Source organism: Pyrgilauda ruficollis, unplaced genomic scaffold, assembly GCF_017590135.1.
Source record: "Pyrgilauda ruficollis isolate IOZ18807 unplaced genomic scaffold, ASM1759013v1 scaffold68, whole genome shotgun sequence".
NCBI lineage: Eukaryota > Metazoa > Chordata > Aves > Passeriformes > Passeridae > Pyrgilauda > Pyrgilauda ruficollis.
In genome coordinates this window covers 2,623,396-2,640,492 of record NW_024528599.1, presented here as the reverse complement: position 1 = coordinate 2,640,492, position 17,097 = coordinate 2,623,396, and the positions used below count along the sequence as shown (strand labels likewise).

General features: G+C 37.1%; 1 protein-coding gene across 1 annotated transcript in view; it reads right to left on the bottom strand.

Moving 5' to 3' along the window:
• NETO1 (neuropilin and tolloid like 1) overlaps positions 1–17,097 on the bottom strand; it is a 60,502-nt gene that overhangs the window by 2,201 nt on the left and 41,204 nt on the right. Inside the window, exons 7-8 of the mRNA XM_041484822.1 lie at positions 12,782–13,010; positions 1,824–1,937 (exon numbers count right to left, since the gene is read on the bottom strand). Coding sequence (XP_041340756.1) covers positions 1,824–1,937; positions 12,782–13,010 — 343 coding nt within the window. The remainder of the gene's footprint in view (positions 1–1,823; positions 1,938–12,781; positions 13,011–17,097) is intronic.

Here is a 17,097-nt window from a genome sequence, read left to right as displayed (position 1 = left end):
TCTAATATTTGTGAGCTGAGTAGGAATTTTGGCAGCGTTCAATGAAAAAGCAAATCAAGATAGAATAGAAAAGTTATTCAAATTCACATTTCAGAAAGGAAAAGAAACCAAATTTGTGCAAGACATTTCTACTTTCCACCCCCCCCCCCATTAGTTACCTAAACCTTTCTAAACAGCCATAAAAATCCAAAAGCTGATCATACCTATTACCCTTTACTCAGGTGCCTCTAATAAGTTAGTCAGCAAATTCTGCAATGTGAATAAAGCAGAAAAATGCAGTAAAATAATAAAATAAAACCAGTTTCCCCCTCCTTTTGTGCATCTTTCTATGATTGGCTTTCACAAGGCTGCAGGCACAAAATGGTGATTGAGCCTTGTAGAAATTCAAGTTGAAAGTGTTTGCATCAGTCTCTCTCAGGCATAGCAAGACAACTGTGGTTAAGTTTCAACACCCAGTTTAGTGTAATTTTTCCTGGCAACCTAAAACATATAAAAGGAATTAAGAAAAAGCCTTTGAAATGGAAGTTTTGGCACCAAAACAGTAACATTCTTCTCTTCAAAATCTCCTAGTTACCAAAATTAACTCTTCAGTAGATCATTGTCTAAGCTTGTAGATTCACTCAGTGCTTCTCTAATTGACTGACACAGACTCTGGAGAAAAAGCAGAGTTAGGAAAAGCAACACTGCAGCAAACAACATTTTTGCTGGAATCAGCAATCCTCCTTTTTCTAGTCAGAAAAACAAGAGAGGATAAATGCACAAGACCAGATAAAAGATACTTGACGAAGGAAAGATGAAAATCATTCGGGAAATTGGAGAGTGATGAAGGTTTTCTGTTTTCCTCTATTGTGAAGAACTAGAGAATGAATAATCATTTCCCAACTGTCTGTTTAGTTTCTTTGAAGAATATTATGCTATGCCACAGTTTAGCTCTGTTCTTTTGAAGTATATGTTTTCATTTGTGTTTTACCCTATTGCACTGCTTGTCAGGATTTTACAGGCTTCAGTAGATTTATGGGCTGACTGCTAATCCACTTCATTCTGAATTTTTTTCTTGATTGGTTCCTAAATTTGGCATATCCCATGCTTTCAGGAACAAATCTTCAGTAGGGGGGAGACAGGGGGATACAAGACAGAAGTGAACTGTCTCCCTAGCCTGCAATGTAAGTTTATTAAGCTCTTTTCCCTGAAGACAACACAGATGCTGTTTTGGAGCTCGTTTTTTGTTTTTGTAACAGAACCACAGGAATATTTAGAAGACCATTGTCAGTGCATGGGTAGGAACATCACTCTCTCTCTATGAAATAAATACAACGTCTGATTTCCAGATGTAATATTTTCAAGCTTGTTCTTTCCACTTCAGTTTCACTTAATTATAGGTAGATTTTGTTGCTTTCCTCCAGTGTTAATTCCACCTTCCTTTATAAGACTACCTGGGCTATTATGTGCATAGCATGCAGCTAAAAGGCACCTGCTACTCATATGTCACTCTACTGCAGAGGTAACTATGGCAAAGGAACCAAAATACTACATTTAATTATACTTTATATTGTACGGAAAGCAGAGACCAAGTGATCAGAAGTGCATAAACAGACAGCAGGACACAAGCAATGCAACACCAGAGAAAAAAATGAAAGCACTGAAAGTAAAATCCACTGACATTTTTTTACTTTCCTTCATTTTCTCTATTGCTTAATGTATGCTCTCCCCAAATTACTCTTCCTGAGTTTTCACCCATTTGGCACATATTTAGCAAGAAACTGAAGATTATATGCTGTATCTCATGCAGTGCAAATGACAACTTTTTCAATTCTACGTGTTACCTTTGCAGTGGTTTTCATCCCAGGGATACACACAGTTCTGGAGTCCATTGCAGACCAGTGTATTATTTATACACATATTACTGTGGCAAAAAAATGTGTTGGCTTCACAAGGGGCTAAAAATGAGAGAAATTATAAATTATATTAAATTAGCAAATCATTAGCTCTCCTCTACAAACACATCTAGGAGTGGACATGTACTCTATAATAGAACAAAACTATACAACATGTATTCCTTGTGCATATTAAATATTTGACATATAACATGGAGAGCAGTTGAGTCATCAACTCTATTATTCTGTGAGGTTCTCAGTTTTGTCTAAAATGACTGAACCTTTCCCTAGTATGACTCTCCTGGATATAGCAAGTTGGATTCCAAACATTGTTGGGAAGTCACCGATGTGTTATCAGCAGTTTAACCACTGATCCAAAACACATCACCCTATGTGCTGCTATGAAAAGAGTTAACTGTATCTCAGACTGATCCAATGAGTGACAGATAACATCTTTTAAAGTTTTTGCTGAAACCTCAATTTTATAAGAAAACTTGTGTGACTCAAAGAAGATATGTACTTGACGGAGCATATCAATGGTATCTGACCATTTATACACAGAGTAAGTAAAATTATTTTAAAAACCTTTTAGTCATAAAAAGACTACAGTTAAGAAGCACCCTTTTGATCGCAAGTATGAAGATGAAGAAGCACAACAGTCTTCAGTGTCCCTGAAGCCCATAGCCTAGAAGAATCATGCAGATTAAAGCTGCAAGAAAATGGTTTTACTGATGGCCATGTATTATTACTGTGAAGAAACCACCTGGAAGCGTTTGGAAGGTACTGAAGATGCTGCTAAACTGTGGTGTTTATGGAAGCATTGGGAGATCATTCGGTGTTGGGGTTGTGAAGTTATTGCTCCAAAAGTGCATAATATAGTACAGATAAATTACTCCTCATATCTCTTCTTTAAACAAGAAAGACTTCTGTAACTTAGAAGAGCTACAAACTTTGTCAGTGTTAAATTGTCAAAAATGAACTCCTTATGTATTTTTTTTAGTTCAAGCAACCCAGAAGTGTTTTTATAATTATTTTTAAGGGAGACATAAATAATAAACTAAGACCTCTAGCTAATTAGAAAGCAGCTATGATGTCCATATCACTGATACTTCGAGTTTGATACTTCATGGAAATTGTTCTCCTCTACAGCTTTAGAAGCAGTTCCTATGACAACGTAAATGCATAGCACAGAGAATCGTTTAGTGGCTTTCAAATGAAGGACAATATAAAGGATTTGTATGACTCAATAGATCATGTCAATAAATCTACTTAGCAATAAGTGTTTAAGTTAAATATCCATAACTGGCTTACTTGGAGAAGTTATGGTGTGTTAAGAAAAGAGTAAATGCCATCAAAATCAAAAAAGCACACCCCAAATATGCAACCACTCAGTCAGATATTACAATGTACATATACTGTATCTCTTAGCCAGAAGACATCAACCAGCCTGTCCACTGTTCAATTTTTGTTTTTAAATCTGGTATACCATCTCCTGAGGTGCAGGGAGCCTGGTCACATTTTAAAAGTTTGTTACAGAAAGGATTCTACTTTATGCTGGGCAGATCAGAAGAGCACATGTGCACGTTAGAAAGGGAGGATATTTAAAGACAGTTCTTATCTATCTGTTGCTGTCATTTGGGGACAATGAAGGCTGAGCCTGGAGGATGCCGTACCACATCATGATGTGACACATCACATAGATAACACATCAGAGGCATAAACATCCTTTCACACTGTAGCTGCAATCCCTGTTTCCAGGCAAGGTGAGGATCTTTTGGGATGTTTCCACATGTAGAAACAGCCTCACTGCCTGCTCTGAGCAAAAAGAAGTGAGAAACCTAAGATCTAAAGAGCCACCCATTCGAAATACAAAGTGTACCAAAAAAGACCGAAATATCAAACAAAGAAACTTCAAGGAGTGACACAGGAACAAAGGAGAAATATTAAAAACAAAAGCAAACAAACAAATACTTGCAGGATTATGATAGGTTATATGATTAAAGCCACAAAGAAAAAACCAAACAGAAACCAAAAATAAACCTGACCAAAACACCAAAAAACATTCAGAGTGGCATGAAGGATCTTAGAAGCAAAGTCAGAAGGACAGAGTGCTGACTGAATTCAGAAGTATGGTGGTGATAAGCAGAAAAGGAGAACTAAAGGAAGGTAGCAAGGAAGTGAAAATAAGAAAAAGAAAGAGAGGAGTCTACAGGAAAAAACAATGCAAATTGGTTATTTTATTCTGCACTAAAAGAAATAGTGAGATTTTCTATCAAATGAAAAATATTAGGAAATGTTTAATAGATGAGAGAAAAATAAAGAGCAATAAAAATGACCTTTTTCATATTTAAGAAGAATGAATAATTGTGCAAAAAGGTGACAGGGACATCTGAAAACAAAAAAAAAGAAAGAGAAAGGAGGAAAAAATAATAAAAACTTAAGTTTTCTTAAATTGTGCTATTGAATGGTGGAGGAAAAAAAATGGTATGCGAATAAATGTCAAAACAAGATGAAGAATGAAACAAAGCAATTTCAGAACCAGTACAGCAAACTTAGTATGAGAGAAACCCAAATGTAAGATTCAGAAAACTAATGACAAACGACCCGCTCTTGTTCATGTTTGTAAAATTAAAATAGCCAGGTTCTCTCTGTGGTCCCATGAATGCAGAGTGATTAAACTGGACAAGAAGTCAATATGTTTTCCCTGCTCTAATTAAGGTAATTTTTTTGAATGAATGAAAGCATAAAGAGAAGCTGAAAACTTGTCAGTCCTGTTGTACATTGGAAAAATTTGCTTTCTTGCCCAAAAAAATGCACAGCAAAAGAGTCTTGGGACGCTACATCAAGGACATTCTAGTAATAAAAAAAAGATAAATGAACTGATGGTAAACAAGATTCTTTCAGAGCAAGATGGATCTGGTCCTGATGCAGTCTTAAAGCTGTTACAGAACCCAGGATGGCAGTGGAATCAAGCAGTATGTGACAGCAAGCTTGTAGATGTTTTCACAAAAGGAAACTACTGCTATCGTCAACTTCAACTAGATAAAGCAGCACAAAGCTCTCCACACACCAGAAGCCATCCTATATCCTCCATGGGATTCCCTATCAATGTATTAATGCCCTTTATAAGAGAGAACACAGGAATGCAGAGAGTTCACCCAGGTGAGGAGCCAAGCGACTATTTGGTCATGATTAGTAGAAAGCCCAGTGGAAAGCTACCAATATCGTACTTTGTGTCTGGACTACTTGATGAGGAACAAGCAGTCAACGAAATTTTCTTCAGGCAGCTGGAAGTAGCCTCATGATGGCAGGCCCTGGTCCTCATGGGGATTTAAACCATGTGTTATCTGCAGAGGGCAACACAGCAGGGTACAAGCAAGCCAAGAAGTTTCCAGAGTGCATTGACAACTTCCTGGCACAGCTAATCACAGAGTTGATGAGGGTAGCTCTGCTGTTCCTCATACTTTTCCCAAGAATCAGTTGGGAAGGTGAATGTCAGGAGCACGAGATGATGGAGTTTGGGATGATTCAAAGAAGGAACAAACCAAAAAGCACAATCATAATTCTGGGCCTCAGAAGAGCAAATGTTCACTATTGAGGGGTATGGATAGACAAATACCATGGGAGGTGGTCCTGGAAAGATACAAGTTCCAGGAGAGTTGGTTGATCCTGTAAGATCACCTCCTCCAAGATCAGCAGATGAATATCTGGCCAAAAATCAAGTGAAGGTAGCAGTTATCCTGCATGGATGGACAATGAGCTCCTGACTAAGGTCAAAGTTAGAAAGGATACATATAAGTGGTGGCAGTAGGGCAGCTTGATCCCAGCAAAAATATGACTTCTCTGAGTGGAAGGGGCTGAGGTTAGGGAAGGTGCAATCAACTGGACAGACATGAACTCTTGGATCCCATTGTGATGCCCCCAGTAGGTGACCCACATCATTGTGAAGCCACTCTTGACTATCTCTGAAAAGTCCGGCTGATTGAGGCTTCAGTGGGCTCGGCAAACAGGATTTTCAAGCAGATCAACAAAAGGAAATGTCAAGTTCTGTGTCCTGGGAGGAATAATTTCATGCACCGGTACGTGCTGGGGACTGACCGACTAGAAAGCAAGCCTGCAGAAAATGCTCTGGTACGCAATAAGGTCACCTTGAATATCACCTTGAGCCTGCAATAAGCCTTTGTGGCCAAGAAGGCCACCACTGTCCTGGGCTGCATTAAAAACAGAATTGCCAGCAGGCTGAGAGGTTTGATGCTTCCCCTCTATTTAGCACTGGAGAGACCACATCTGCAGTGTTGTGTCAGGTTCTGGGCTCCTCTGCTCACAAGGGACACAGATGTCTGCAGTGAGCCCAGCAAGAGGCCATGAAGGCCTTTAAAGGCTTGAGATATTGGGGGTGAGAGGAGAGGCTGAGAAAGCTGGGACTCTTTTGAGCAGGCTCTTGTCAATGCCTCCAAACACTCTCTGGGCAGGCGTGAGGAACACAGAGCCAGGCTCTTCTCAGCAACGCCCAGTGACAAGACAGGAAGCAGTGAGCACTAAAGGAAATAGAGAAAATTCCCTTGGAATGCAAGAACTAACTTTTACTTTGAGGCTGGTCAAACACTGTGCCAGAGCTGGTTTACAAAGTGAGGTTGTGGTGTTTCTATCACTGAAGATACTCAAAATCCAGCTGGCCACAGCCCTGAGCCACCTGCTGTAGCTGACCCTGCTTAGAGCAAAAGGATTGGACTAGACCATATCCTGGAGTCCATTCCATCCCTTCCGTGGCTCTCTAAAAAAACCCTGACTTCATAATTAGATTAAAAGTAACAGCTGGGAACACACCATTGTGTTATTTTTCCTGTGTCTCAAAGATGTCTCAAGTCAAGCTCTACCAAGGTACTGGCCTAGAAGTAAGTGAGACAGCATATTCAGCAGGATGAACAATTCATAACAATTATAACACAATTGAGAAAATTAGAACTACACCTATAATTCGATCTGATATATTTTAATAAAGTCTCTAATCAATTCTTTGATTTTTACAGCACAAAAATACTATATTCTAAATTAAATCACTAATTAAAGAAAAATTTTATGAGAGGTTCTTTTTCTAGTTTGTAATTGAACCAATAATTATTTTTATATAAGATAATTATTTTTATTAAGTCATATATACAATATTAAAAATATATGCAATATAAAAAACATTTTCATTCTGCATTACTTTAATGAAAATATTTTCTTTTCATGGCTGTGAGTGCTATGTGTAAGAATACCTTGTATCTTAATATGCAAACAAATGTTATAGCTCTGGAATTCATTTTAATGCAACATTTCCTGCCTTACAACAGCTATTTACACTGAACAGAAGATGGTGCTCTTATCCTAGCAGATATATAAGCGTGTGTGTTAACAGGAATAGACATGCTATCCCAGTCTTCTTCAGGTATAGAAAACCTATGTTTAAAAACACCAGCTGTAATAATAACAACCCTCTTTCTGTTACCATGAATGTAAATATGTTCTGTTTCTAGTACAAATTAGGAGATTGTTATATTATTTGTATTTCCAGAAGGTTTCCACCACAGTATTCACAAAAACTTCTGTTTGGCATTTGAAGGTTACTGTTTTCAAAACTTTTAAAAACTGAACAAATGTAGTAACCTATATTTTCTTACTATAGGAAGGTTTTAGAAATGCATGTGCCCATAATCGACACTTTTTAATTTATTAAAAAATATATTTTAATCCTGAATAGCCCTAAGGCAGAGAAACATAAAGTGTATTAATAGTTCTTCCATATGTGATCCTTAAAAAGCTACATGAAATAAAAGCAGTCGTAATTTATATTTTTAAACAAGTTATCCTGGTTTCACTCTGACAATAAAATAAATGATCACAAGTAAGGCATTTCAATTTATACTATAAAATTACAGAATTTGTAAAGCAGTATAAAAATTATATATTTCATGTTATTAATAATTATTATACAATTGTGATATTATGACATAAGTAACAAAACACACTATCTCTGTGCATTAAGAATCATTCTGTTGGGCATTGCAGGATACTCTGGATACCAATTGCAATCATGGGCAGGCCAAAATATTTTCACAAGGTGGAGCTAAAAGCAGATCTGTCATGGAACTGGTGTGCAGCCTGGCTGCTCCACTTCAGTGCAGTGCTTTCTCCATGAATTTCTCACTATTTCTCAGCACCATCCACAGTTAGTGCAACTCCTTTGCTTCCAGGGTGTGAACCAGCTGAACCAGCCAGCTTGGATGTTTATGCTGTACTTCATTGAACCATGTGGATTTACCCTTTGAGCCTTTTTCAAGGCAGGGATTCCAGGCCAGGATGGGATAATCTTAGACAAATGTCCTACCCTACTTGTTATTTTTAGGCTTATCTCTCTCCCTCCTTTCTCCCCTTCCTTTCTTGTCATAACATTTTTGAAAGGTCTTGCTTCTTCCTGAGGGTGAATGGGAAAACTCTGAAATCTCAACAATGGTTAGATGTGAGAAACATTTTACACTGAAGTTGTTAGAAATTTCACACCTACTCCTCCTCTACTCAAGATAGCTCATTGCATCATGCTCTGCACACACAAATTCTTTAAGTACAGATCATCTGGATTTTCCCATTGTTTTTTAATGAAAAATTATACTTTCTTTCCTCCACAAGAGAAGGAAAATTTAAATTCTTCAGATGTTCCTTGAATCATCATTAGAAGGAAGAAGTTTTCTATCAGTCTCTTCAAGGAAAAATATTTATTGAGAGATAGTTTCACTTGCTTTATTAAAATTATAAAATTATTAAGATTGTTATAGTACTGTGCACTACAACTATATGATTTGCCACTAATAAAAAAAAAAGGCTTGTAAAAATACAGCTATTGGAAATGAAATGGGCATAATACTGATGCTTTTTCAGTCACCTTCAGACAGCTCTGTGAAAGATAAATGTAACTTTTAGGGACAGTTAATACCATATACAGATCAATAATCTAGTCTTTTAAAAACACCTATATGTGGTTTCATGGTTTTTTGTTCAGGGTTTTTTTGATATACAAACTCACCAGAGAATGGCAGGTCAGGAGCCTGTGCTCAGAGCTCCAGCATGTGTTCTGTTAATACACTGTGGGCACCACAAAGAATTATTTTGTTCAGGGTCAGAGAGTCACTGGGATGCTTAGCCAGTGAGGGTTTTTCACTAGAGATAGCTGCAAATAGTGCAGAAGGGAAGAAAATCACAGACAAGTGCTCACCACTAACAAGGCAATCCCAATGATTCCTTTTTAAAATATTAGTGTGGAAGCAGAGAGCAAAACCAGCAAAGCTCCAACCTGTTTACATGTCTAAGTCCTTGCAAAGAGAAGCTGCCTCTTCACAGGATGCACTAAATAGCTTGCTGTTCCCTTGTTCTGGACTTCCCTTAGCTTTGCCACAAAAACACAGTCCCTAGCGCTGCACACCTGCAGCCCCTCTTGCCCATTAAAGAACTGCCCATGCTGAGTGATCCTCTTCAAGTCTGTAAACAAGAACTTGAGTGCCGTTACTTGGTCAAACTGCACACTACTCTTCAAAGCTTGGCCTTAGACTTCTCTCCAAATATGGCTTTTGTTCATAAAAATAAAATAAGGATGACAGAACTTGTGCTCCATTAGGAAAGTTGCTTGTGACAGGGCTCTAAGAAGAGACTTTGAACTCAAAGGCACAATAAGAGAAGGAATGAAGTCTTTCAGGTCTGGGGTTTCTGGTGCAGGGTTATGGGCACAGAAGGAAGCTGTGCTACCAAAGGGCAGTCAGAGGTGAGAAAGTGAACATCTTGTCTGCTGTGCATACAGAGGGTTTTTCTCTTATGCCATATGCCCTGGTTCTACAAATCTGCTTTTAGGCTAAAGCGTAGGTGTGTCTGCTGAGGAGCAGCTCTTTGAAGAAGCTGTGGGTGCAGCATGTCTGTCATTAATCAGGCTGGAGATCACTCTTCAATCATGGAAAATGAAATGAACATTTAGTCAGTGGGTGAGAAAACAAAGACTCATTTTTCAAGTCTTCTTACCAGATGAACAGACACCTTCTGATTATATCAGATTTTTGTTTTCCTTTTACTGATTCTTATATTAATTTTTTTGATATTTAAAATCTAGTGCAACAGTGACTCCCATGCACAAAAATATAATCATACTTAGAAGATATCTTAAAAATGAAAAAGATAAGGATACAAAGAGTCAAACCCCAAAATGGCAGTTGGAATAGTTAATAATGCTGACAATGAAATATCAGAGCCTCACTATAAATTATCACCTATTAAGAATTAATCAGTTATTAAGAGTTTCTTAGAGCTCAACTACTATTTTGACAATGATGAGAATCATTCCTGATTTTCTGGTGCAGGGAATTTAACAACCTCATGTATTGTATGCCTTTCCTTAAGACATATTTACAGCACTGCTTCTCTGAAAGAATCACTGTGAGAGGTTTGGAAACTTGTAAGACCACTTTTTAGATGCCAACAAAAAAATGCATACATATTTTAAATGGATTTGGAACGCACTGATTGAAACATGTAAAAACAATCATAGAAGAAATCTATGATTTCTCTGTTCTGTACATAAATGTCAAGCCCCCAAGAAATGGGTCTGAAATAAACATTGAATAGACTTACACTGAAAGAAAATAATGCTCAGGCTTAGTAGCTTGTTTCCACAAGATACCACTTCCAGTACATGGAGCCTTGTGTAAGGGAAAAACTCACAGTCTCAACAGCCTAACTCCACACTGAGGAGAGGAACTATAGGAGTAACAGATCACAACACCTCCTGGTCATTCCCACACGAACAGAAAATACTTTGTCACTCTTTCCCATGCACATTACTGCAACATAAATGTAATGTTCTATTTTGTTCCTTTCTCAGCTCTATATGAACAAAATAGAATTTTTTTCCTCTTTCTTTGTCCCTGAATAGATGCACAGGTGTCTGTTCCCTGATGCACATCTCCCTGAATGAGGTCTGACACTCCTTCTCTTCCATGCAGATGATCTAATTATTCCCACACGCTGCTGAAAGACGTTGCAGTTTCCATGCCATGAGCTGTGTCTCAGAGTGTGTCTCACTGACATCTGTTCTAGCCAGCTCCTGACAGCCAGCACCAGTGTGGGGCATAGGGCAGCACTTAGGGACAACTGACAAGACACAGAAAATACCATCTGCATCACCTTTAAATCTTTAAAGTTAATTCCCAGCATTAAAATCACAGATGCAGTTTCTTCTACTATTTATGAGCAGGCTATGTAGACATATTTCAAAGTATTGTTTAACGTTTAATAAATTTTCAGCATTTAGTGAGCAATGACTCTTCAGAGCAAATTTACAGAAAGCACATTATATAAGTATTTTGAATTTCTCAGTCAGAGTACTATTCAGTATAAACTATCATCTGCTTACAAGAAAGGAGTAGCTCATAAGATGTAGCATGTCAGGTAAATATATTAGGAATACTGTAAGAGAAAAAAAACCTACATTTTTCCTTATTATCCTTTAAAATATGAGAGCTATGCAAACATACACTTATTCAAACCTTCATTTCAAGTTAGTCATCATAGTGCTTCACTCTCCAGTTCTTTATATGCTGTGAACCTCCAGTGTCTATGCAGTTGTTTCTAAGGTAACAGATCAAGATGCCTTGTGAAAAAAATGAATCAGATCTTGAATATTCAAGACATCTCCAGTTGCAGAAATGGGAAAAGGGCAGTATCATCTCAACAAGAGTTCTCACTGTCTTTTAGACCCCAGCCTGATTTGCAGGCAAGAATAATATAATCTACCCTAAGGCTGTGAGTGTGAGAGTATAGTGGTGCATGCAGTTTCAGGCATGTAAAATGTCAGAAATTTTTTAATCAGAGACATAATTAAGGAATTATGGAAGCTGTTCTCAACAGAGACTCGTTGCCTCATTGCAGGGTACACACACACAGAATATAGATGAAGAAGGTATTTGGTGGGTTGAGCCTTCATTCCAGCCACTGACAGCCACAAAGTAATCTTTCTTTCCGTCAGACACACAATGCACAAACCAAAAACACATTAAAAATTAAGATGAACCAGCATGTGAAAATAAATGCACCTTTATAAAGAGGCCAAATATGTATTATTTCTATCAAAGGAAACAAATAGATACCTTTCATTGGTCTTTCACAGGATTATCTGGTCAAGAGTTTTCAGTGAACGAAACTCTTGGGTTTTGTTGAGGGATTTTTGTGATTTGCTTGATTGTTTCTTTTCTTAAACTGGCTAGAACTACATTTTGCTTCTTTTACCTTGCTTATTATCTGAGTCCAGATTTTATATAAAAATATAAATACATGTAAGGCACATAAAGAGAATATTAACCAAAATATGAAAAGCTTTTAGAAAGCTTTTGTTGCTACAAAAAACCCCTAAACTCTTTGCTTAACAATATCTGACACATATGTTCACTGCTATACGCACACACCCACTACTTGTGCTAAAATAATCATAAGGTATTCTTCAAATGCATATCATAATGAGATCTAAAAAATCTAAAAAATTCAGAGAAAATTATCTGACTTCATAAAAACTTTCAGAGCTGTATTATTTTCCATGTTGTGAAAGGAAAAACTTTCATGCAGCTTGGGGATCAGACAAAAGTCACAGTTATATGACTGGACAGGTCATGACCACTTGTACCTATTTTCTTGGTTTTGAATCTTGTGGTCTGTCTGCTGCATTAAAAAATATTGCTTACTACAAACACTTGGAATAAAAACTGGTTGAATATTTATATAGCTTGTTTGGCAACATATTTCAGTGACTGCTCTGCATGAAGAAAATATTAACAGATTTTGGGACTTGTATCATTTAACAAACTGCAAGGAAGATGCATTGATTAGGGTCTTACGTTCTTGGAAAGATGTGAAGAGCATCTGGAATCGGCTGTTTCGACTGCCTTCATCTGCCCACATGCGGATTACACCCAGACCCGTCCTTAGCATCACATCATTAGCAACTGTGCTGCAAAACTTTGCCTTCAAATCCTCCACCGAGCTGCTTCCGTCATACACTGCTACAAAATTCCTTTTGCACTCGTTGGAATTCTGCATCTCGTAGTCCAAAAATCGCAAATAGATCTATAAATCAACCAAACAACAAAGGGAACATGTACAGACATTTGATTGAAAAAACATTAAGCAACTTTGCTCTACATTGCAGGAGAAAAAGTACACAACAATTCCATCAAAATATTTTTTCTGGAGCTGGTGATCCATAGGGCACTTCCTTGGAAGGTCATTAAAAGTGCAAACTGAGCACTGTTTCTACTTCCCAGTATTTTGTCTTGCTTCCAGGTAGAATGTCTCAGAAGATCTAGATATTTTTTTGTTCTTACCCACAGTAAGGTGCTAATTTGCAAATGCATACTTTTTTTTCAGAAGTATGTGCAATGGTTCTTCAAGCTGAAGGACAGATAAGCTAGAAATTTCTTCTTTTACTGCTTGGCACGATATTGCTCTATTACATGACTGACATGTGAAATAATAAGGCAAATCACTGCTGCTCCCTCCCCAGAGTCAATGTGTCATCTTATACATTTCTGCTACACTGATTCAGGAAGTGAGAATCTGAGAGCCAGGCAGAGCTCCATCATTAATCTTTTTATGTTTCCACAAGGATCTGACACCATCTCAGCTCTTCTAAACAAAGAATTATGGTATACATTTTCATAATTTAACTGGATTCAAATCAAGCACTTTTTGTGGAAGCTCCTAGAAATGTATGTCTCTTGCATGCAAGCTAAATTTTCTCATAAAGTAAAAGATATATTGCCATTTGCAAAGAACTCTTTAAAAAATCTACTTTAAAAGAAGCAGGGGTTAGGATAAAAGACTACTATTTGATATTCAAGTGTATATGGACTTTAGGGAAAACCACCAATTTTAAAAGCAATTGATTATAAAAGCAACATCAAATTGACAGAGAAGGCAAGTACTATTTTCAGTAGATACATGATACATAATCAAACTGCCAAGGTTACTCCTGAGATTTCAGGAGAACAATACAGAAAGGTCAATTAGGGCAGAAATTGTATAAAAAAGCAGTAAGCATACACAGCACAGAGCTGTATGCATCTTCACTTGAAAAAATTACTAAAAAAAGAATCTCCACTGTATTAGACATTGAATATGCTTATTTCCAAACAATTTTATTGACTTCAGGTATTTTTTTATATGCTCAGAACAAATGTTTTATAAGGTCCTCTGCTTTCGCAAAAAGTACACAAGCAGTGCATATCCTAGTAGCAACAAGCCTCATAATTTCACCTAATTAATATATTAAAACTCTTATGGTTTAAGAATTATGTGCTCTCAAGCAGTCTGCTACAGCTTAATAATAGCTCCAATTTTTTAATGGGCCTTTTCAGGTATTGTATTATTATGTATTTTCATTCCTTGTTATGCTTTGCATAAGTGTGCCTCTGAAAAGAATATTTGTGAAAAATTTTTACTAGCATATGAAATTAGGTATACCAAAGGCACATCTTTTTTCTAATCTGTTATTCTTACAGTGACTCTTACTCATATTCCATCATTTCCATCTTTCAGAAGAGTTCAGAGGGATATATTTCTATTAAAGTGCAGTTAGGTGTACTTTAATTTCACCATATATCCTGGAGTTTACATACCAAATATTAAGGAATCTGCTTGTATTGGTCTCTGCAAAGTGGAGCAATTAACAGAAATACACAAAGACATACTGAGATGGAAATATCTTATATCAAGCTATAGTTTTTATAGTGTTTCTCACTTCATTTACTGGTTGTTCAGTAAAACAGTGAAATGATGCACACTACTGTGCTGACAGGGAAAGACCCCACATGGGGCGATCCTACACGGGGGAGGGAGGTATGGGAAGAGGCAGAGACATGATACAAACACCCAGCAACTGACCATATTTGGGACACACCAGAGAGCTGCTTCTGTGTCCCAGACACCAGATCCTCCTTCGCGAGCAAGGGTGAAACAGTCACTGTGCAACCCTGGCACCCAGCCTTTCCTGGAGATAGTCCATAGTACATCCCTGCATAACTTAAGGAACTAAATGTGCCCCTTGCTTTTCTTTTCTCAGTTACCTGAAGCAGTCTGCTTCAGACAGGTGTCCCAGTGTCTGCCAGCCTTGTCACAGGTAATGCAACAAAATTTTCCTGCAGCTGATTATAGGCAATATTGCATACATGTGACTGCTTCCCAGGAAGCGAAATGTGTCAGATAGATGGTTCACAAAGAACAGAGTGCATGCAATATGCTTTGTTAATGAATCATTGCTTTTACTGTCTGCATATACCTATCATATGTACACCATTTATATTTATATGCTGTATACATACACATACATACATACATACATATGTATATATATATATAATAGACCAGAAAGTTATAGTGCAATGTACCACATCATATTTTTGTCTATTCCCCTCTTCAGAAAAGCTCATATTTACTCCAGAAAAAAGATTACATTAATCTGATGGCAGTACAATAATAAAACCATACCTGCTGGGTGAACTTGTACACTGCCTTGAACACTTGTTCACATGTTCTCTATTTCTATCCTGCTGCATTTATATATGCATTTATATGTACAATTGCATGTGCATATATATAAGTACATGTATTTCTTTGAAAGGTTATCTGATTTCAGTATGGAGATGTAATTTTTATGAGTTTTCATTCTTACAAGAAATGTGTGCTAATCCTCACTGTGGTTACAAAATATCAGCTCTCCCAGAAATTTCCAGCATTCATCAATTATTCCTGATCTGTTCAAAAACACTGTTCATATAGCAGTACAGACAAAATCTTATTTCTATGGGCTTATTGTTTGACATTCTTTAGTTTCTGGAGGCACACCAGCCTTATAAAATAGTAAAATATTTCTTAGAGTAGCAGTGGTAAGTACTGAAAAGGAATCAAGAGAATAATAACTCAGCATTTTGTTTTAAGTCTTCCAGTGAAGAAGCCAAAACCTTCCGTTTTTCCCAAGCCTGAATTCTGCTGTCAGTCATACCTGTTCACTCCTCTGTGTGGGAAATTCAGCCAACACCATAACATATATACATCTGATAGGTAGTGGAACCACTGGATAGAAATATTTGACTTAAAAATCTGTGTCTGCCTAGTAGAAGAAAGATGCCACTTTCTCCAATGGCATGAAGTTTCATAAATTAGAGAAAAAAAGTTACTGATATTCTGAGGTGAGTTGGAGCTTCATTTTCATAATTGTCTTTGGAGACGACTACTCCCAGAACTTTTTATAAAATATTGAAGACTTGGTACAACACACCCTGAAATCAGTGGGTATATTTCAATCTATTTATTTGAATCAGACCTTTGACTTAAGACTGCAGTGCATTTTTGAAAACTGGAAACTGATTACACAAACTGACAACCTGATATTGGATCAGATTTTATTTTAAAGAGCTGGAATAATTTAATTGCTTCTGCACGCCTCTGCCAACTTGTATGGTTTCATTGCTATATATTTGCCATTGTTCCTGTCACTGGCTGTAAGACCCACACTGGCAGAAGAAAGTGACTAATAATAAATTGAGTTCCCCAGGGAAAGAATAAAACTGACTATATGACAAACTTTTCTTTAATGCAAAATGTTCCCTGTACATAGCTTTTTGAAATCAGTGGCAATATTCTCATTACTTTTGCTGGTATGTGGATGTCACTAAAACAAATGCATCAGAAAGTGAGAGAAAAAATTATCAATATCACTGGTTATTTCATTTACAGAGAGCTTAGCCATTACTTCTACCATCAGTGGATAAGAAACTTAGTTCCCCTGAAAGAAAACAAACTAAAGCAGATGTCACAGACTCAAACACCACCATCTGCCTTCATTAAGCATTTTTTCATTGATGTCAATAGGAGCTTTTGGAATGAACATTTCCACAGATACTGGCACATTATATTAGCATAATCGAGGCAGTCTTGCTGAAGAGAACATCTTATTTGAAAGAAGAAGCATAACTGCCATGTCTTCATGTTTTTGCTGCAAAGTTTTAATAAGAAGCTTTTGTCAAGTCATCAGCTCCACATTACTTAGGAGAAGGGGCTGCTCAAGTATTAGATTAACTGAGTTTTGAGATGTCACTGCAAATGCCAATGTCATTAGCAACAAAACTGATAAAGCCTCACTGCAACTGTGGCATAT